This window comes from Microtus oregoni, unplaced genomic scaffold (genome assembly GCF_018167655.1).
Source record: "Microtus oregoni isolate MIOR12 unplaced genomic scaffold, Mior012 000035F_ref0000213, whole genome shotgun sequence".
In the NCBI taxonomy this organism is placed as follows: Eukaryota; Metazoa; Chordata; class Mammalia; order Rodentia; family Cricetidae; genus Microtus; species Microtus oregoni.
Window position 1 is genome coordinate 1,029,693 of NW_024543094.1, and position 23,224 is coordinate 1,052,916.

The 23,224-nt window shown below is 35.8% G+C and overlaps 1 protein-coding gene across 4 annotated transcripts in view; it reads left to right on the forward strand.

Annotated features, from left to right (window-relative positions):
• Cdk13 (cyclin dependent kinase 13) overlaps window positions 1–23,224 on the forward strand; it is a 92,686-nt gene that overhangs the window by 33,467 nt on the left and 35,995 nt on the right. For all 4 annotated transcript variants that reach the window (XM_041630581.1, XM_041630583.1, XM_041630582.1 and 1 more), the window contains exons 3-5: window positions 3,490–3,660; window positions 5,026–5,165; window positions 7,219–7,389. In XM_041630581.1, coding sequence (XP_041486515.1) covers window positions 3,490–3,660; window positions 5,026–5,165; window positions 7,219–7,389 — 482 coding nt within the window. The remainder of the gene's footprint in view (window positions 1–3,489; window positions 3,661–5,025; window positions 5,166–7,218; window positions 7,390–23,224) is intronic.

Here is a 23,224-nt window from a genome sequence, read left to right on the forward strand (position 1 = left end):
TCTAGTTTCAATAGGCTTCTTGAATCTTTTAAAATAGGTTGACCATTTTATCTGATATTCTTTGCTCATTTTTCAGAAAAATTTCTTACTATTATTTGCTTTTATTCAAAGACGATTTGCTTGCAACACTTGGATGTAATGAGTTTGGATACACACAGCTTTGCAGAGCTCCATGCCAAAAACAGCTCTTATTTCCATTTGTTCACACTTAACTTTATTTTCTTGAGCAGTCAAAAATGTCTTCACCTTGTTGGTGTTACCTATTTCTTGTTAAGGGATTTTATTTATTTTTGTAACTGTAAAATATGGAAAACATTTTATTCATTGAAAGCAGTAAAATATTTTTGTTACAATATTATGAAAATATAATATCTGGTGATTTATATAATAATGTAGTTGAATGTAGTTCCTTAAGTAAAATAATGGTAAAGTTAAGACTTTTAGACCCCTTTCATCAAAATGCGCTTAAGTATTGTAGTAATTAGGGCGGCGGGGCTGCGTTCCCAGCACCCCGGCCGCCTGCTCAGCTAGCTTATGCCCCAAAATAATTAGACAGACACTGTATTCTTTTAAGCACTGCTTGGCCCTTTAGCTCTAGCACTTACAGGCTAATTCTCACATCCCGATCAACCCATCTCTAATAATCTGTGAGAACCGGTCTTACCGGGAAGATTCTAGCCTAGTCCATCCTGGGTCGGAGCTTCATGCCGGGAGCGGGGCATGGCGTCTCTCTCAGGTGTCTGCTCCCTAGAGGAGAGCTGTCAAGTCTCTGAGCTCACTTCCTCTTCCTCCCAGTATCCTGTTCTGTTTTCTCCTCCCACCTATATTCTAACCAATAAAATGGGCCAGGGCAGTTCCTTTATTAGCCAATGACCTTCCTCCATCAAAGTATCTCAGAAAAAAAAGTTTTACTAATGTTTTAATACAAGTTAGAGACTTTATATTCTAAATAGGTTACTTTAAATAGGCATAGTTATAAACAGAATAGATTTCAAATAAAATATAACGTTTAGCACCTCACAGGCTCTGAATTCATTTGTCTAGTATTTTAATTTACTGCTTACCAATTTTCCAAAAAATCTGACCTTCTATATGAAAGAAACAGTAGTGTAATATTTATTACTTTTTATTAAATCTCCAGGACTTTACACAAAACTATAAAAGCCTGTAATATTTGTTGAGTAGCAGGATGGTAACATTGAGAAATGGGCTGTGTAATTCCTTACAAATCACTTTCTTTTCAAATATGTTTACCTGCTAAAGAACCTTCTAGAGAGTAACAGTTACGAAGAACAAAGATTATTTTACTCTTTGTCTGGCAAATAGTTTTCAGTATGTGGTACTAAAGGACCTATGTATCTGATAATAATAATATTCAATAGGAGTAGAAGTGGTGTCAACTAAAGTTAAATTATTTTCAGTGATATGTTTATTAATTTTGAGCCACAACAGAATATGAGCTTTTCCATTATTAGATTGAAAACTTGTGTGAAAGTATATAAGGTCCAAATTTTATTATCATGAAAAGGTTCCCTTTTAACATGTCTTGATTAGGTAACAGATTTTTAGTATTTGGGAAATTTTAAATTATCAGTTACAATTCAGATACAATTAGAAAACTGCAGCTCTTTGGGTAGTTTTTAAAGTATAGGACTAACCAAGGTTATAATCTATTATGGAAGGCCAGAGTTCATGATGACAGAACAAAGGCATGATAACAGGAACAGCTTGCAGATCTTGTCTTGCCTCTGTCTCCCAAGTGTTGGGATTAAAGGCATGCTCCACAGTGCTGGGTTGAGAGCTCACATCTTGATCAACAAATTAGAGGTGGAGAGGGAGCACAGGTAAAATGGCTCTTTAAAACCTTAAAGCCTGCTCTCCAACAATGCATATCTTCTAATTCTTTTCAAACAGTTTCACCAATAGGGATCAAAATACCTGTGGGGGTTCATTATCAGTCAGACCACCACAGGTCTTTAAAAATTAAAAAATCATGGGCTGGAGAAATGGTTCAGTGGTTAAGAGTACTAGCCTTACGGAGAGCTTAAGTTCAGTTCCCAGCAACCACATGGTGGCTCATAACAGTCTGTAATGAGATCTGGCAAGCAGGTGTACATGTAGATACAGTTAGTTTATGCATAAAATAAGTCTTTTTAAAAAATAGAAAATTATGTGGTTCAGAAAAATTAACATTGAAAAGAATGATATTGAATTAATTGGTTTGGATTATGTAAATGGAAAAGAATAGTGGTGTGTCATTTGCAGATTGTGGTTTTATTTACTTAAAGGAAAGCATCATTTCTTCATACTAGAATCAGATGGTACGCAGGATTCATGAGGTTTCTTGCAAGCATAACTAGTTGATTTTTTTCTGTTTCAGTTCACAGTTTTGAAAATAGATCTATATATTTTTTTGGAGTTTAAAATATGTTGTTTTATTTATGTATGTGAATTGTGTATGCTATTTGGATACCATAGTGCTTATATCAGGTGACAGGACAACCTTGGGTGTTGGTCCTTATCCTTATACCTTGTTTCAGGCAAGTTCCCTTTGTTTGGCCACTTCAATGTGAATATCAGGCTAGCTGACCCAAGAGCTTTCAGGGATTCTATTGTCTTTTCTTCCCCCTCTCTTGTTAGGAATACTGGAATTGTAGACTTGTGCTCTGTGTCCAGTTTTATGTGAATTCTTGGGATTTGAACTGAGGTTTTTGTGCTTGCATGCCTAGTTCTACTACTCATGGAGCCATCTTCCAAGCTCCCTATACTTTATTTTATTAAAATAGTCTTAGATTTGCAAAGATAAAAAGATTCTAAAATCCCTGTTTACCTTGCATATATTATAATTAACGAGTATCAATATATTACCATTAAGGTGTACACTTTATAGATTTCCATGTTTTTTACTTAATTCTGTGTCATTTCTTTTCCTACAAACTTTTCTAAGTTTCGACTTAGTGTAGAGAGGAGTTTCTGTCCCGCCCAGTCTCGCAACCATTCAGTCCTAAAGAAACACAGAGGCTTATATTAATTATAATATAATTATGTAGTAATTATAACTGGATTATTAGTTCAGGCTTATTATTAACTAGCTCTAAGAACTTAAATTAATGTCTGTGTTTAGCCACATGGTTTGGTACCTTCTCTCAGTAAGGCATTCTCATCTCTGTGTCTGGCTGGTAACTGACTCTGTCTTTCCTCTTCCCAGAATTCTCTTAGTCTGTTTGCCCTACCTATATTTCCTGCCTGGCTACTGGCCAATCAGTATTTTATTAAATTAATACAAGTGACAGATTTTTACAGTGTACAAGAGCATTAACTCACAGCAAACTTAGTGGTTGAAGAATAGTGTTCGTTTTAGCTGGACGTGAGTGTGACTTAGGAAATACAACCTATGCATGTTGTTTAAGTCTTAAAACGTGACCGTATTTTTATTATTATATAATCAAACATTTGTGGTTTATGTGGCCCCTCTTTTCTTTTCTTTAGCTTAAGAGGCAATATTTCTGTAAAGGCAGTTAAAAAAGAAGTAGAAAAGAAACTTCGATGTCTGCTTGCTGATTTACCGTTGCCCCCCGAGTTACCAGGAGGGGATGATCTTTCTAAGAGTCCGGAGGAGAAGAAAACAGCAGCACAGTTACACAACAAAAGAAGGCCTAAGTATGTGCTTGCTTTCTACCTGCACTTAACTTGACTGGAAACATTATATCCTGGATCATTTTAAACTTAGAAAACATTGAGATTTAAAATGGAAAGTGTACTTTTATTTTAACAGATTTATTTATTTATTTATTGTACAAATTGGTTGAGAGTTCTGAAACAAATTTTTATAAGTGGTATACCTATTTGCCTTGACTAATAAAACCAAATGAAAATTTGTTACAGTTTGTATTTATTAATTTGGGGTTGTTGTATGTGTCAGAGATATATTAGCTGTAGTTAAGATAGCTAATGAGTATGAAAACACTGAAACTGAGCAAAGTGGAAGGCAGCATTCAGTGAGCTCAAACAAAGTCAGTAATGGACAGTGTTTCCCTTTGCTTTTAACTATTCATTTCTCCATATAACTTCATACATTCTCAGTTTTCCAAAACACAGAATTTTTAACAATGGAGCTGATATAGCTTCATGTTAAATACCTCATAAAGTTCTTTTCCTTGAAACTAAGGAATGAGAACAATGGTACTTTAAAAAAAAATCTGCTTAACAAAGGGAAGTTTAAAACTTTGGGGTAGATTTAATTTAGTATTGTTCTTCAGGTAACATGTAATTTAAAAATATGAGGTCATTTTCTATTATGAGGAAAAATCGTTAGTCTATCCTTGAATCCTACTTCAATTCTTAAATTTCTGCTACAGTTAAAACACTACATAATAACATCCTTTTAAAGAATTTGACTTTTGTTATAACTATTAAACTCTGCCCAACTATGGAATTCTGAATCTTGATTTTTATATGATTAATTTTCTATACTTGTTTGAGTGAAAATTTTTCAATGCTTTTAGGGTGGTTTTATCCTGCTCTGTATCTCAGTTTGTAAGTAATTTTTAGTCATTTTATTTTGTTAATGTTTGTTAACCTTGTACTATGTGTGTGTGTGTGTGTGTATACACATATACATTCCCTTCTCTCTATATGCACATGATACACACATTTATGGGAAGAGAAAATCATTGACTGGAACAACAAAACTTTTTGGGGACAGAGGAGAAAATCTTGACTCTAGTAATGTTGGTTTTAACTCACTATTAAAAGGTACATTTCTAAAAGCCTTTTAAAAAAGCACTGTTGCTTCTTTTTCTTCAAGTTTTAATCTACAGAAGAGTCAGTATGTAGAAATTACAAGTTTTTTTATGAAAATTTTAATATCAATTAGTAGTAGCTTTTCTTACATTAATTTTCACAAATACACAAGAATAGGGTGAAATAACATATTTAAGATTGGGCGGGATTGGTTTTGAATTATGAAACAGTTCATTCAGTTTGCTTGATTGTCTATAAAAACTTCAGAACTATATTTAATAGAATATGTGGGCCTCGCTATGGTGAAATCAAAGAAAAAGATATTGACTGGGGAAAACGCTGCGTGGATAAATTTGATATCATCGGAATTATTGGAGAAGGTACTTACGGACAAGTTTACAAAGCCAGGGACAAAGACACTGGTAAGAATGTTAAGTTTGGGATGGAACATGCTTACTTTTTGTTTTTCTTCTGATGTATAGTTTAAAAAATTCCCAAAGAAGTAAAAATTCTTTGTGTTGCTGTTTAGTCTTAATTTTATTCAGCATATGCATTTTCTGTTTACTTAAACCAGTATCAGTACATACAGGTACACAATAAACTTGTAAAAATCGTTCCTTTGGTATTTGTGCTTTGCTTATAGTGGGATTTAGCAATGTGTTCCTTTTGTGGTGAATAGTTATTAAACTCTTTGTACCTAGGCAAAAGTATTAATAGTTTCTTTTTTTTCTTTTTGAGTCAAAGTGTTAAGTATGTAGTCAGGACTGCTTCTACTTCCTCCGGCCTTAGCTTCTTGAAGACTCGGGTTATAGGCATGCTCCACCATGCTTGTTTTTAGGAAAAGACTGTTTTATATTAAGAATCATATAGTACTTTTCTTTTTTTTTTTTTTAATTTTTTTTTTTTTTTTTTTTTTTTGAGACAGGGTTTCTCCGTAGCTTTTTTGGTTCCTGTCCTGGAACTAGCTCTTGTAGACCAGGCTGGCCTCGAACTCACAGAGATCCGCCTGCCTCTGCCTCCCGAGTGCTGGGATTAAAGGCGTGCGCCACCACCGCCCGGCGGTACTTTCTTTTGACCATCTTTCTTTCCTCTATAGAAATTACCCTTTGAACCAGATTCGGAAGGTTACATTTTTTAGAATATTCATTTTTCAGAACATAATCAAGAATCTGGGCAGAAGGTTTTTAAAAACTCCTCCAAAGAAGAAAAGTAATTGTGTTAGAAGTCACATTACAGAAATTTGACATTTTGCTAAATAATGCATTGAGCTGCATAAGCTAGGGTGTTTTTTTGTTTTTTGTTTTTTTTTGTGGTGGGAGGAGGATTTTTCTGTGTAGTCCAAGTTAGCTTCAGCCATAGAAGACTGTCTGCATCTTACTCCCAAGTGCTTGGATTAAAGGTGTGTGCCACCACTCCCCAACAGAATTATCTTTTTTTTTTTTAAGCTTAAGTTCATTTTTAACATGAACTAAGATTAAAATTGACAGCTATTTGAGGTCATTTAGTATATGGGAGAACACCTTATGGTTAGAAACTAATGAAGGTAGTTAGAACATGGAATAACGGTATCTGTAATATTATCAATAAGATGAAATTATAACTTTTAGAAGCTTTAATGATTAAAACATACTATACTATAGGAAAAAGTCATAAAAATGAAAATAAATTTTAATGATTAAGACCATACATTTTTCTCTTTAGAAAATATGTAACATTAGTCCCCTTTTTCCATCCAAAGAAGTAGAATGAATGTCTTTATTATAGTGAACATTTTCTTATGCTGATTGATGCCCAGCCTACTAAGTCTATGTACGTTCCCATAAAACAAAACAAAACAAAACAAAACACTCTAAACCTCCAAAATTTAAAGCATTTCTTGACCTACACTTATAACAACTTGTGTTTGTGTGTATGTGTGTCTGATATTACTTGGTGTCTGATACAAAATTCACACACACCTAAATTATGTGACAATATAGTATAATGGGGGGAAACGTATTTTTGAGACAAATTGGACCCCATTTTCATGATTAGGTAATTGGTGAGTTTGAACAATAAATGCTGGAGTGTATTTTCCTTTCAGAGAGGTGAGAGAGAGAGAATGAGTGAATGCATATTAATATGAATGAATGAATATCCTGTGTATATATTGATCCCTCTTTTACACAGAAAAGAATGGTAAAAATCCCATTCTTCACCATTTTTCTTCTGTATTAGTAGAGAGTATAAAACAATAAATGCAGACCTTCCTCATCCTAACCAGGTTTATAGTGTTCAATGCAATGTAAAAGTTCATAATTTTTTTGAAATGTTAATTTAACTACAAATATTATTTGTTATGTTGGAAACTAAAATACCTTCGTGAATTATAATTTTAAAATGTAGAAATGGAAATTATAAGAAAAGTATTTAAGTTAAATAGAGAAAAGTATCTTTTGCTAGCTAGTAACCTGATTTTATTTAACTGTTTAATAGGAGAAATGGTAGCCTTAAAAAAAGTACGTCTGGATAATGAAAAGGAGGGCTTCCCAATTACAGCAATTAGAGAAATTAAAATTCTTCGGCAACTCACCCACCAGAGTATCATCAATATGAAGGAAATAGTGACGGATAAAGAAGATGCTTTGGATTTTAAGAAGGACAAAGGTATGTATGCATATTTCACGTTTTTTAATTCATGTTTTTTCCAACTTGAAGATTTTATTCCTAGATGATGATCATTCACGTATTGGGTAAATAAAAATGTTCTCTAATATCAAGCTATTTTAAAATTTAGTAGATTTAAAGAATTAATTATTTTTAATTCAGTGGTTCTTGAGTTTCTTAAGTCAGCTAAGTCAAATGTATTTACCAGTGTTACAACCAAGTACTAAATAGTAACACTTTTTTGAGATTGGATATATATTTAATCTTTTTACTGATCAAGAAAGATATTACAGTGTATTTATATTGCATTTTTACATTTTGAATTCTACGAATTCACAGAAAAAAATAAAGATATGGGGGGGTATGTGTGCTCATGCATGTGTGATAGACATGCTTGTGTCTATGTGCTGATGCCAGAGAAGATATATCAGGTGTCCTGCTCCACCACTGTCTGCTTTATACCCCTGAGAACAGGGTTTATCACTGAACCTGGAGTTGTACTGGTAGCTAGCAAGCCACACTGATCTTTTAGTCACTACCTGTACATAGAGTTGGGGTTTCAGATGCATATGACCATTCCCAGGTTTTGGTATATGTTCTGTGGTTTTGAATATTCAACTCAATGCTTACTTACCCTCTGAACCATCACTTCAGTCTCCCACTGGCACCTTCTGGCAGGCGTGTACCATATTGCAAAGTGTGGCATCAGTGTTCTTGAAATTGTTTTCAGTAAGTTAATACATGGTTGCTTTTAATTTAAAAAATACTAAGAAAAGTTTGACTTTTATTACAAGTGGTTGCCATTGGGCATGCATTAAATCTAATATAAACATTTAAATTACTTGGACCGTGTCTTAGTTAATTTTTTTTTTTTTTCCTGGTTGTTTCTGTGATAAAATACTCTGACCAAAAGCAACTTGGGAGTTGAGGAGTTTGGTTTACATTTCCAAGTCATGGTCTTTTACTGAGAAAAGTCGGGGCAGGAACTTATGCAGGACCTCATGATAGACATCATGGAGAGGAATGGTGATTTCTGGCTTGCTAGCTATCTCATGTTTAACTAGTTATTTCATGTAGCCCAGGACAACTTGCCTAGACATGGTACTGCCACGGTGGTTTGGGCTCACCTCTTTCTATCAGAAATAAAGACAGGGCTCCACATACATCCCACAGGTCGTTCTGATCCAGGCAGTTACTTAATTGAAGGCTTTTTCTCTAGCAGTGTGAGCCTGCTTCGTCAGTTTGACAATAAAATCAATCATCACAGTTAGTTTACAAAACTGTAAACCTTGCCGGGCGGTGGTGGCGCGCGCCTTTAATCCCAGCACTTGGGAGGCAGAGGCAGGCGGATCTCTGTGAGTTCGAGACCAGCCTGGTCTACAGAGCTAGTTCCAGGACAGGCTCCAAAGCCACAGAGAAACCCTGTCTCGAAAAACCAAAAAAAAAAAAAAAAACAAAAACAAAAACAAAAACAAAAAAAAAAAAAAAAAAACAAAACTGTAAACCTACTCTTTACTGGCTTCACATACACAATCTTACTGTTCTGGGATGCACAGTTTTAAATATTTAATAGATCATATGATAATTATTTTTTATAAATTACCCTATTTTTAAAAGTATTCTATATGTAGTGTAGAGATAAGAATAATCTTAACTGTTACTTCTTTTTGGATTTTGGAAAATCTGTATTTATTAGTGTGACGTTTGCTATGCTTGTTGTCTTAACCTTACTTTATTGCTTCTGAATAAACAATAGAAAGGAAGGTGCTTACTGGCTTGACTTTAGTTATAAAATGTCTCTGATTTGAGACTTAATTTATTAGCACTGTGACCTTATTAGCAAGGCGTTTTATCTCTTCTTAGCCTGTTTTTTTCCATCCTTAAAAGAGGACCATTATATCTCTTTCCATGTAGTAAAAATTGTAGTAAGGATCTTAACCATGAGGTAGAGTGCAAATAGAATTTGTTTTGCCTCTGTGTTCTACACTGCAGATAGAGGAGTGTGTTTGTTTTTTCCCTCACATGCCCTGAGTCCTTGTTTTCATCTGTGGAGTCACTTCCCTGCACTTTCTCTAATCCTAATTTTTCTTGTTTTGATTATGTACTAAGTTTCAATTACATTGGTCTTTGGGAATCCACAAATATGCCAGTAAACTTTGATGTCTTCAACTCTTTACATATGATACTTCCATGTTGGTACTTCTAACACACACAGACAAAAACACACTTTCCCACCATATCCTGCAGTGCATTGTATTATGGAATTAAAACTTGAAATATGGATTTTCTTTTAAAAAATTTATTATGTATGCATTATTCTGCCTACTTGTATGCCTGCAGGCCAGAAGAGGGCGCCAGATCTCATTACAGATGGTAGTGATGTGGTTGCTGGGAATTGAACTCAGGACCTCTGCAAGAGCAGCCAGTGCTCTTAACCGCTGAGCCAGCCCCCAAAAGATGGATTTCTTGCTCCTGAATATTACTTTATTCGTAGGTGATGCCTTACTTGCCCAGTATTTCAAACTTCCACTAAATAGAAACAAAATTTAAAGTAATTCTTCCATTAATAAAAGATTAAAAAAATAAAAACTTCCCAACAACTAAAAATGATTACTTAGCTTATTATTTTCTTTACAAAGATGGGATCTATACCTGTTTTGGTGTGATATTCTACTAAGCACAGTTAACCAAAATTTGCTAAAATGATTAATTGCTGAGTAAATAAATGAGCTTTACTTTATAATAATATTCAGACTTTTAATACTCTTGAAAAGGCTGCTAGTGCCTTCGAAAGAAGCATTAATAGTCTTTTTCTTGTATTCTGTTTTTGGTCATAACTAATTTGCTTTATTAAATTATAAATTTTTTGAAGCCTTTGGGTTTTTTTTTTTTTTTTTTGGTTTTTTTTGAGACAGGGTTTCTCTGTGTAGTTTTGGTGCCTGTCCTGGAACTAGCTCTTGTAGACCAGGCTGGTCTCAAACTCACAGAGATCCGCCTGCCTCTGCCTCCCGAGTGCTGGGATTAAAGATGTGCGCCACCACCGCCCGGCCCTTTGGGTTATTTTTTAATTCTTTATAGTGCTCACCATTTCATAAAACATAAACTTTCATAGATTTTTAATGACCACTTCAAGATATGTTTTATTATTCAAATTAAAAAATGCAAAATTTCACTTTGAGAGTTTACTGTTGTAGCCATTGTGCATTCATTATGCTACAGTGCTTCCACTGTTAGTGTTTAAGTACTGAGGAAGTATGAGTACTCTTTTAATTTGTAGTTTTTTTTCAAGCTCAAAAAAGGAAACTAGAACCTGGTGGTGGTGGCTCACATCTTTAATCCCAGCCCACAGGAAGCCGAGGCAGGTGATTCTATGAGTTTGATACCAGCCTGGTCTTTAGAGAGTTCCAGGACAGCAAGGCTACACAGAGAAACCCTGTCTCAAACGAACAAAAATGAAAGGGGGAAGGGGGAGAAAGAAGAAAAAGGAAGAAAGAAACTAATTGGGTGAAATAGGGCAATCCTAGCACTTGGGAAGGTGGGCCAGGTGAGGCCATCCTGTTCTGCATAATGAGTTCCAGGCCAGCCAAGGTTATAGAGTGAAACCTTGCCTTAAAAAACCAAATATAGGGGGCTGGAGAGATGACTCAGAGGTTAAGAATACGGACCGCTCTTCTGGAGGTTCTGAGTTCAATTCCCAGCAACCACACGGTGGCTCACAGCCATCTGTAATGAGATCTGGTGCCCTCTTCTGGCCTGCAGGCAGACATGGAGGCTGAATACTGTGTACATAATAAATAAATAAATCTTAAAAAAAAAACCCGAATATATACCATGGATTCACTGGACTGAAAGATTATTTATCTTGATAGAATGTGCAGTCTAAGATTTCTTTACACTACTCAGAAGGAAATACAACTTAAAAATATGAATTGTTTATTTCTTGAAACACCTAATAATTTTAGATCATGACTGATTAAGAGGAATAAGGAAGGACTACTGCTATATGTTCTCAAATATAGACCTGTACACACGATATCTAGGAATATAAGGAAGTTCCTAGATATCGTGTATACAGGTCTATTATGTATTGTTGTAGTTTCTATTTAGTATCTTTCTAGAAGTATTAGTCAGAGCAATTGCAATAGAAAATAAGATATCCAGATTAGAAAAGAAGCAAAACCATCGTGTGTGCACATATGTGCGTGTGCGCATGTAGATAAGATACAGTGTACGTGTACATTATGGACAGCATTGGGCAAAAGACACAATAAATAACATTCACAGGATAAAACATCTAAGATAAACTGATAGTGTAAATTACAACATTGTAACCTGAAAACTGGGAAACATTGAAAGAATATTAAAAAGACTAAATAGAAAATATTCCATTTTCAAAGTATCTAAGAGTTAATTCTATTAAGATAATACTCTTCCCAATTTATCTTCATAGTTATTGCAATCCTTATCAAAACTAAAGGTGACTTCTTTTCATTTTTAACTTTTTTTATAATTTATTTTTATGTTCATTGGTGTTTTACCTACATGTATGTCTGTGTAAAGATGTCAGAATCCCTGGAGCTGGAGTTCTACACAGGTGTGAGCTGCCATGTGGGTGCTGGGAATTGAACCTGGGTCCTCTAGAAGAACAGCCAGTGCTCTTAGGATTACTTTTGTTTGATTGTTGAGAGGAGGGTGCCATGATGTGTTTGTATGAGTCAGAAGACAACTTGGTGATAGTCATTTTGCTCCTCCTACCATGTGGGTCCTGGAAAATCAGACTCAGACTCGATTGCAGGTTGTCAGGCTTGGCAGCAAGTTCTCTTATGTGTTGAGCTATTTTGTTGTGCCATTTGGCTTTTCACATGCTGACAAGATATTTATATAAAACAAGATCTGGGATAGTGAGTAGGGTCTGAGAAGGAAGAGTGAAGTAGAATGCATTGAATTTAAATCTTATTATAAAGCTAAAGTGACCATAACTGTCTGGCACTACCATTAGAGTAAATTATTGTATCAACAAAAGAATTTAGAAGCTAGAAATAAAACTTAACACTTATACGTCAGTTGATCTTGGTATTTGGGTTAGACTAAAGTGCTAAATGTTATTAGATGAAATCAAAAGCACAAACAAGCAAGAAAGGAAAAAATAGTACATTAAACCTCAACAGAATTAAATAGGACCATAACAAAGAATGAAAAGAGGGGGCATGATGGTGAAAGAAGGTGAGTTCAATGGTGCATACCTTTAATTCCTAACACTCAGGAAATAGAGGCAGGTGGATCTATATAATTAGTTCCTGACCAGCCATGGCAACATAGTGAGACCCTGACTCCAAATAAAAAAGAAAAGAAAGAAGTGAAAAGACAACATAGAATAGGAGAAAATATTCATAACATTTTGTTCTCTGTCTGATAGGGACTTGCAACAAGAGTATAAAAACCAATTTTGGAGCTAAATAATTAAAAAAACAAACTGATCTAGAGAACCTAAGCAGATTTTTCTTTCCAAAGAAGATATATAAATGGCCAAGAATCTCATAAAAAAAATTGAACATGATAGGCATTTGGGAAATTTAAGTCAAAACCTCAGTATTATACTAGTTCACACCCATTTATGAATAAAATCAAAGTAACTGTTGCTGAGTTTGTGGGCAACTGCATGTAATTGTCTCTGAGCTGCATACCTAAAATTGATTGAGATGGTGTTCTGTTAATTAATGTTTTTAAAGTAAAAAAGAAAAAAAAACCTCAGTATTTTCTTCCTTTTGTACTCGTTTTCCTATTCTGGAAAAAGGAAGTAATACTACTTAGATTTATTGTGGTCATTTAATGTAATAATGCAAGTGAAGTACATTGCAAGATGGCACGCAGTATTTAGGTATGGCTTAGTAGTAGGTTAATGGTGAGACCAGAACGAGATAACTAATAGAAGCAGTTGTTTTTTTAAGAAGAAAGAATGGATATTTGAAGAAGTGAATAGTTTTAAATCTAGTACAGCCGATTATATCGAGATCTGTTGTTTATTTAGTGAATCACAAGTTAATTTTTAAAAAATATTCCTTGTAGTGGCTGGGGAAATGACTCAGTAGGTCAGATCTTGCTGTGCAACCTTGAGTAACACAGTTTGAATCCCCCAGCACCCGTGTAAATCTATGCATGCCTATAGCCCCAGAATAATGCTTTTCACATAAGTATATTTAAACTTGAGTTCTTTGTTAAATATTTGTGCAGACCTGTGAGCTTGTTGGCTAGCTAGCCAAGCTATCTGAAATGAGCTTTAGATTCAATGAAAGGTCTTGTCTCAAGGTCATAAAATGGAGACTAGTTGAGGAATACACTGTTATCTTCTGGTCTCCTCCTTACATACAGGTACATGTAACTCCTCCCTCCCCCATGCACATACATGCTTAGCATGCACACACAAAATTCAACCTTTCCTTAATGCTTAGAAGTCTCTAATTATTTTTTTTTTGTTGTTGTTGTTGTTTTTCGAGACAGGGTTTCTCTGTGGTTTTGGAGCCTGTCCTGGAACCAGCTCTTGTAGACCAGGCTGGTCTCGAACTCACAAAGATCTGCCTGCCTCTGCCTCCCGAGTGCTGGGATTAAAGGCGTGCGCCACCACCGCCCGGCCTCTAATTACTAATACTAAAAAAAAATCAAAAAATAAAAAGGAGGCTAGCAAGATGTCCCAATGGATAGAGGTTTCTTGGAAGGTGGGAAGAGATGTACAAAGATGGGTTATAGAAGCCTGATGATCCAAGTTTAATCTCTGGGAGCCTGGTGGGGGAAGGAGGAGATGTACTCTAAGAAGATGTTCTTTGACCTCCACAGAAGTGCTACAAAAATGAATAATTACGTGCAAAAACTAAGCTTCAACCATGTAACTAGCTGATAACAACCCACTAGAAGGAAAAGAGAGTCAATGTTTAACAAAAACAAAGTAGGAAAGATTTAATTAAACATTGTCATACAACCAGATGTCATGGCATACACTTTAATCCCAGTACTTGGGAGGCAAGTGGATCTCTGAGTTCCAGGACAGCCAGGGCTACACAGAGATAGCATATCTCGAAAAACAACAAAATAAAAACACTTCGGATTTCAGAAACAAAAGACATAAATGATTATTATATGCATATGTAGTCAATGCAAATAATACGCCTTCTAGTGAAGAGACCTCCACTATTTAGGGTTTTTTTCTAGGCACTTTGTATATAACAAGTATGTATGTTACTTAATTTACTTTTATGTAATTAAGAATGAAGTATGTTTTCTTCTACAAATAAATAATGCTATATACCTTATACAGACATTTAAAAAGACAGTATTCTATAGTGCTACAGTTTCAATGCATCTTACTCTGTTAGGGTTTTTCACATAGGTGTATTTTTCTGTATTCAGTATAAATGTGTATTTGGGACTTTCACGGGTTAAATGATATATCTAGCTCTTTTCCATATTAATGATTAAAGATATCACCTTATAAGAAAGCTGATTCTAATCTTTTATTATCAAAATTTTTTGAGTACTCAGTTTACTTAAATGCAGTTTACAGTTGATTTTTCATCTTTATCTACTAAGAAACTTTCCCCTAGTTTGAGGTTATACATATTTTCATTTTTTTGTCCTTTTTATAACATTTTTTTCATATGTTATATATGTGATATGCATGTGTGAGTTGTGTCTGTGTGTCTAGCATGTTTGCTCATGCAAGTAGAGTCTAGAGGTTGCCATTTGTGTCTTCCTTGATGACTATTCACCTTATATGTTGAGCTGTGGTTTCTCACCTGAGGCCAAATTTGTCCATTTGGCTTGTCTAGTTTCCCAGCTTGCTCTAGGGAACCCTCTTTTTCAGTCCCCAAGTTCTAGGATGGCTTTACTGACTGAGTGATGAAACAGCCTCTTTGTGTTTCTTCAGGTTGCTGGGTCATTTTACTTTTTTTCCTTAGGGATTGTGCTGGTTGGTTTTTATCAACTTGACACAATCTAGAATGACCTGTGAAGAGGGAATCTCAAGAGAGAAAATGCCGTAGGCATGTCTGTGGGGCATTTTCTTGGTTAATAATAGATATATTGATGTGGAAGGGCCCAGTTTATTGGGGCAGTACTATCCCTGGGCTAGGCAGGCGGTCCTGAGTTGTATAAGAAAGTTGACTGAGGCAGGCGTAGTGGCGCACACCTTTAATCCCAGCAGTCAGGAGGCAGAGGCAGGCAGATCTCTAAGTTTGAGCACAGCCAGGGCTATACAGAGAAACCTTGCCTCGAAAAACCAAAAAAGAAAAGAAAAGAGAAAGGAAAAAAAATAGAATGTAGACTGAGCAAGCTATTAAGCATTACTTTTCTATGGTTTCTCTGTGTTCCTGCCTTGACTTCCACTGGTGATGGACTATAACTTGTAATCAAATAAACGCCTTCCTCCCCCACGTATCTTTCAGTCATTGACTTTATCACAGCAATAGGAAACAAACTAAGAAAGGATTAGAGAAATTGTTTTGTGTGTCATTGTTATTTTTTTTCTGTTGTTGTTTCTTACCTGCTTATTTTTAACTTTCATTTTCTGTGTCCTGAGGTCTTTTTTTTTAAAACCAATGTTTTTTTGTTTGTTTGTTTTGTTTTTGGTGGGGGGCGTTGGTGGCAAAGGCTCCATCTTTGGAACATTAACAAGATCTTCCTCCAATTTTACTGCATTGCTTAAAATGGTATCCTGATGGTCCTCCTCCTATCATCTGGCTGGTAGCTAGGATTGCAGCTGGGTATCTGTCACCACACTCAGTTTTATGCTGTGTTAGAGGTCAGGTCAGCTTGCTAGGCAAAGATTCTACAACTCAACTATATACACCTGTTGCCTGACAAGTAAGTGGGTTTTTTTTTTGTCTTTGTCTCTTTGTTTTTTATATTTGTTCTGATAATATTGCCCAAATTTTCTGGGTTTTCCTCTTTCACTGACCCTTTCTGTTACATTTCCTGCTACTGTCCTTGTTAATTGTTATAGCCTTGTATAGTATTTTAGTTTCTGGTATGTAGAGGTCTTTTCTGTTTTTTCTTTAACAACATTACAGTTATTTTAATACATATATGGATGTGAGGTTTTAAACTTACCAGTGAAGATTTGAACGGAATATAATGCTGGGAGGGGCAAGGATTTATGAAAAAAGTGTTCATTGGGAAAAGGCTCACAAGACAACTCCCAACTGAGGAGCTACTAATGGATGCTGTGGGAGGAGGAAGAGTCAGGTTTTTTCAGTGGTGTGGCCTATGGTAGGTGGTCCATGTTCCCATGGATGGCTGTATACCCATATGTTTATGGGCAGTACTAGTTGGATCCAGTTATTTAAAGACAAAGGAGAAGGATGGGAGTTGGTTCTTGGAGGATCATTTGGAGGGAGGATTGAGAGAATGAATATAATTAAATACCAAAGAATGAATAAAATTAATATAATGCTATAAACAGAACATTTTTATAAGCTTTAGAGAATGTTTAAGGAGATGATATGATCCTAGACATAATAAATGCATGATAAATAGTGTTCTTTTTTATGTAAAGTAAAATGTGCCTTTTAACTTACAATTTTAATTTGAACTTTTCATAGTTACAAGATTGTTCTTTATAATACTGTTTATAATAAGTAGCACAATTTATCTAGTATAAGGAATTATGAACATCACCACTGGCACATGACCACTGGAAAACGCTGTAGAGCCCTGAAAAACATGTTACGGTCTAGAAAAATTGTTCTGTTGATAATTAGAAAATATTTACAAAGAAATAGGTGAACTTTAATGTAATATTTATATTAATGTAGTCTATGATCAAAAGGATATATTCATCATCTTCAGTGTAGGCAGTCTCAGAGGTATGTATTTCTAGAAACTGCGTTAACTTGTCACCTTTAAACACATACCATTTATTACTATCAGTGAACATACAGAAGCTGGTAAAAGTATCTTTCTGTTAAAAATGTAAATTTAAAGCTGAGTGGTGGTGGTGCACACATTTAATCCTAGCACTTGGGAGGCAGAGACAGGTGGATTTAATAAAAAAAAGCTATTGAGAACATTACTTCAAAAACTGATAGGATATTGAACTCCCATAGATTTAGTTTGTAGAATTGCGTAACATAATTATTGGGGGCTGGACACCATGTGGAGATTCTGACAGGAATACATACCTTTTGCAGCCTTGGATCCAGAGGCACTCTGGAACTAGTCGTCCCCCCCCCCCATCTTTTGTATACCTTAACTGTTTTTCTTTTCTTTTTGATATTATAATCACATCATTTCTCCTTTTTCTTTCCTCCCCTCAAACTCTTTGCTCTCTTTCAAATTCCTGGATTTTTCATTAATAATTGTTACATATGTATATGCATATCTTATATACATATACACATTCCTGAATATATAAGTATAACCTGCTTAGTTTATATGTTACTTATTTGTGCATGTTTTCAGACGTGAAAACATTTGGTATTGGATAACCAGCTGGTGTGCTTTTTTTGTGGTGAAGAGTATTTCTCCAACTGTTAGCATTCTTTGGTTGTGTAGTTTTTGTGTAAGGTTGAGATCTCATGGGCTTTCGTCATCCACGTCAGCATGTCTGTTTTATTCAGTTGATGTGTAGGCAGTCACATTAGTGAAGCCTTATGAATATAACTTCTGCTACTCCTATGAGAGACAGTCTCACAGCAAACTCACTGTTACTCAGACTCTTGTCTTTCTGCCACAGTGATCCTTATTCTTAGGGGGTTGATTATATTATCAATGTATCCTTGGGACTGGACACAACTCTGCATTTTGATTGCTTGTGGTTTTCTGTAATGGTCTCCATCTGTTGTAAAAAGAAGTAGTTATTGGGGTGAGGACTACATTTATCTATGGGTCTAAGAACAAATGTCCAGAATGTAGTTAGGTATTATGCTGGTTTAGGAAAATGGCAGTTGTGGGTTTTCCTCCAAGATCCATGACTATATTAGCTTCAGGTGGTTGGCTGTGTTTCCAGTATCAGACATTAATTTTCTCTTGTTGAGCAGGTCTTCGGTCTAATTAGAGAACTGTTGGTTACCAACAAGGTTGTGCCATTACTGCACTCTTAGGGTTACAGTGTCATGCTGGTCTATGTTGTGGTTCATTAGCTTGCATGGTGGCTTCTGGTACCCTGAAAGCTAATCCTCAGGGAGGAGGCTAGGTCATTTCTAGCTCAGGGGCCTCTGGGCCCTATTTCTGAAGAGTTAAGTCTTCAGCAATATGGATTTACCTTTCAACTCTAGGGGACTACCAAGGGCAATAACAGTAGCACACAATATTTTACGAATGTCCTGGATAGCTCTGACCAGCTCAGAAGAGGGCCTCTCCTGTCTGGAGTTGGAAAGATGTTTTGTTTTGTTTTGTTTTGTTTTCTAGGGGATCTGTGGCTTCTGGCAGCCTAGATGAGAAAATTTAATTTAAATTATATATGTGTATTTATATGCCAGTTTACATGTATTGTAAGTAGATAGTTAATAGTATAATTCCCTATGACTTTTCCAGATATCCATACTATTGCTTTACTGTCTAGAAGCAGAGGGTTTATTTTCCTTTCTCTTTTTTATATCCCCCCCCCCCCCCCTTTCTCCCCCTGGCTGTCCTGGAACTAGCTCTGTAGACCAGGCTGAACTTAAACTCACAGAGATCCACCTTTGTCTGCCTCCCAAGTGCTGGGATTAAAGGTATAACCACACATCACTTTTGAGCATTCCTATTAACATATCCTTTTACTTAGTGATTCTTTCCTTGGATGTGTTTGGTATATTGATTGACCCATGAAAGATAACTTTTTTCCTTTTTTTGTTGTTTTTTTAAAGTAGAAAAATTTTTTTTCCTTTATTTTACAGGTGCATTTTAGAACAAAGTCTTTAGCATAGACAGCAAAGACTAACAGGGCTTGATTTTATTGCCATTGATTTCCAAAATTAATGTATTTACGTATATTAGTAATTTTAAGATTCAAACTGTAGCTTCCCTTCATATGTGGAATAATGAAATAAAAGTACAATGGTAAGCTCTCCCTCCATTGTAAACACTTTTATGGCTTACAAGGTATTCTGATGTGCTGACTTGATCTTGCAGAAGAAGTGAGCAGGAAAGTCATTATGTCCACATCACACAGGCAAGCAAAGAGTGTAAGTTGATGTGGTTTTAGATCTGTACAGGATACTGAAAAGACATTTTTTTTTTAATTTCTGTTGCAGTGTTAAAGTTCCAACAGTTCTTAGAACTTCTACTTTTCTATTTACATCGCCCATGTGTTGTGTTCTCATTTCAGCTAGTGTTCCTAGCATATTCATCATAGCTTCTAAAAGTTCCTAATCAGATAATTCTGTTTACTTTTGGTGCTGATGCTTATTGTGTTTCTTGAGACTATGTTTTAATATGCTTTGTAAACTTTCTTTGAAGTCGTAAATAATACATGATTACTGAGGTACTTAGGTCTTTAGTGTAAGCTTTTATGCTCAACTGGCTATCTGTTTGGGCTAGTTTTACTATTTGTTTTACTAGTTAGGGTTTGAGGCTAGAATGTCCTCTCCTGTTTATGGCTTGTCTTCCTAGTTAGTTTTCAGTTTCTCTGAAGTCTTTTTTTTTTCTAAATAGGGCCTGAAACATGCTCTTTTGACGCACTCTCTGGGTTTTCGTCTATGAGCACTATTAACGGTATGGAATTGGGGTAGGGGAACTATTATTTCTTTAGTTTTTAGCAAGCTTGTGCTTCAAGGCTGTGTTGTTCGTAGGTACTTCTTAATTGTGACTGGTTTTTCTCACCCTTAAATGAGATAGAAACAACTGGAGTGTGCTAGAGTTGAGCCTTGTTTTGGTTAGTTGAAGGCTAGGAGGGCTCCAGAGGTGGAAGATTCCAGTAGAACCTATTGGTTAAACTCTGGGAAGAACTTCCTCTGAAGGACAAGCCTTGCTAAGAACAAGATGCTCTGGGCCAATGGTTCTCAACCTTCTTAATCCTGTGACCCTTTAATATAGTTCCTCATGTTGTGGTGACCCCCCAACCATAAAATACTATGAATTGTAATGTAAATGTCTGATATGTGATCCCTGTGAGTTTTGTTTGTGTGTGTGTGTTTAATAACTTTTAAAGGGGTCATGACCTACAGGTTGAGAATCACTGCTCTGGGATTATTACAAATACTCCATTTCCTCATTTCACTGGGGAAACTGAATTTCTTTCATGATCATTTTGATGTAGGGCTCCAGTGATAAAAATTTAGGAGATGTCCTGAATCCCTCATTAAATATTGTTACTACCAATTTAATTATATTTATTATTATTTTGTGTGTATGTTTGTTCCCACAAGTGTGTGCATGTGCATGTACCAATACTTGGAGGTCAGAGGGCAACTTTGTGAAGTCAGTTTCTCCATTCACCTTTGGGTTTCAAGGATTGAATTTATTACCTTCTATTTGCTAAGTCATCTTTGCAGCCCAAATATTCTGTTCTTTAATTTATGGTGTGGGTGTGTCTGTCAGGGGGTAAATGCCTATGTGTGTATTTCAGAGTGGAGGTCAGAGGACAACTATTGAGAGTTGGTTCTTTCCTGCACCTCGTTGCATCTGAATTTGAACATAGGTTGTTAGTGTTGAAATAGGAGCGGCGGAGCTGCGTCCCCGGCACCCGGCCGCACACATAAGCTCTAGCTTATGCCCAGAAATAATTACACGGAAACTGTATTCTTTTAAACACCGCTTGGCCCATTATATCTAGCCTTTTCTTGGCTAACTCTCGCACCTGGACTAGCCCATTTCTTATAATCTGTGTAGCCCACGCGCTGGCTTACCAGAAATGATCTTAACCTGCGTCTGCCTGAAGTGGGAGAATCATGGCGACTCCTTGACTCAGCTTCTTTCTCCCAGCCTTCTGTTCTGTTTACTCCTCCCACCTATGTTTTAACCTATGAGGGCCAAGCAGTTTCTTTATTGCTTAACCAATGAAATCAACAGATTGATATGATTGATATATGACACTCCCACAACATGTTAGGCTGGTTTAGATATCTCTCCTGGCTAAATCTGTCCCCTTACCATTTATTCAAACTTAATTCACACTGGGTTTCCAGATCATTGGTTTATTTCTTGTCTTCCTACTTTGGTAATGGCTCCCATGGGGGTTTCTTTGCTTTTATATAAAATTTATTACCATTGTCTGTAATACATGTACAATACAATACATGCATGATATGTGTATGGGAGTTGCATATGTGATCAGAGGACAACTTGGTGGAATTTCTCATTTTACCTTTTTGTGGGTTCTGGAGATCCACCGCTGGTGTCTGGGCTTGCTTGTCAAGTACCTTACCTACTGAGCCGTCTTTCCAGCCCCTGTGGATATTTCTTATTGGTTAGTTGTGAGGTTATATTATGCCTTTTTTTTTTTTTGAAAGTTAGAGATAGTAGTCACAGTTATTTGTCTTCCTATTTTAAACCCCCCCCCCCTTTTTGGGTGTTTTCCGCACTCTCAACATAAGAAATTATTTTCAACAATTGCTTCTGTTTTCATTTCTTAGTTCTATAATTGGTTTATTTGGTTTTTATGTTGGTGGCTGTCATTAGGACAGACTATTTTTACCTCATTATATCTGGGTATTTAGTTATCCTACCACTGCTTGCTAAGAAGACCATCCTACTGAGTGAAATGCCTTTTTATGTTGTCTGTCTTCCTCCTTTCCTTTACTTCTGTGAGGTGTAGGTACCTGTTTTTGTGGGTGTGTTAAGTGCATGTAGAAGCTTTAGGTCACTATCAACTGTTTCTTCCCCCCCCTTCCTCTTTTCCCTCCCTTTTTCCTTCTTAAATTGGGTGTTTTCTTATTTGTTCTCTACTTTAGTTTTGAGACTGGATTTCTCTTATAGTCAGTCTCACTGGCCAGTGAAATATAGGGATCTACCTTCCCAATACTGGTATTACAATCATGTGCTGCTTTGCCTGAGTTTTACATGGTGCTGAGGATCTGGAATCAGGTCTTCATGCCTGCTTGTCACCCGAGCCTACCTGCTTGTCACCTGCTAACCCTGCCGTAAAAATTCAGTGTGCACTTGGAATCTGTTTTTGGATTTCCTGAATCACACTTGGTCTTTACAGAAATAATTTACATTATAATTTTAAAAAACTTGTTAAAATTGGATGTAGAACCATTGTTTATTTATCTCTTTCCTCTTTCAGATGCTTTTGTTTTTCTCAGTTTTTTTCTTTATAATCTACATTGTAAGGGTTTTTTTTTTTAAACTCATTGCATTTTGCATTTGTTACTTTTCTTGTTGTGATAAAATACCCTGACGAAATACAAGTTAGGGAAAAATGATTTATTTTGGCTTATAGTTCATCAGGGGATGTGGTCCAACATGGCAGGAAAAGCATATGGCATAGCAGTCAGGAAGCAGAGTGATCTCTTTTCATCCATTCACTGGAAGTAGTAAGAGGGAATCAGAGGTAAGTAAGGCCAGGCTGTAAATCTCAAAGCCTGCCTTCATTGTTCTTACTCCAGCAAGCTCCCCTCTTAAAGATTCCATAGCCTTCCCAAACAGTACTGTTAACTTGGTATCAGGTATTCAAGTACATGAACCTATGGGGCATGTTACCGTTTAAAGCACAACGCTAATTTAGAAATTGGGCTTTTGCATAATTTACAAATTAATTTGGGAAGATTGGCATTTTTATTCTTTTGCACACTCCTGTCTGTGTATTCTATCTTACAAAGGAATTTTTAAGTTTTTGCATATTTAGGAGTTTTTTCTTTCAATTTAATTAACTATTATCAATAGGTTCTAGCTTATCTTTTAATTGGTAGCTAATATTAGTGAC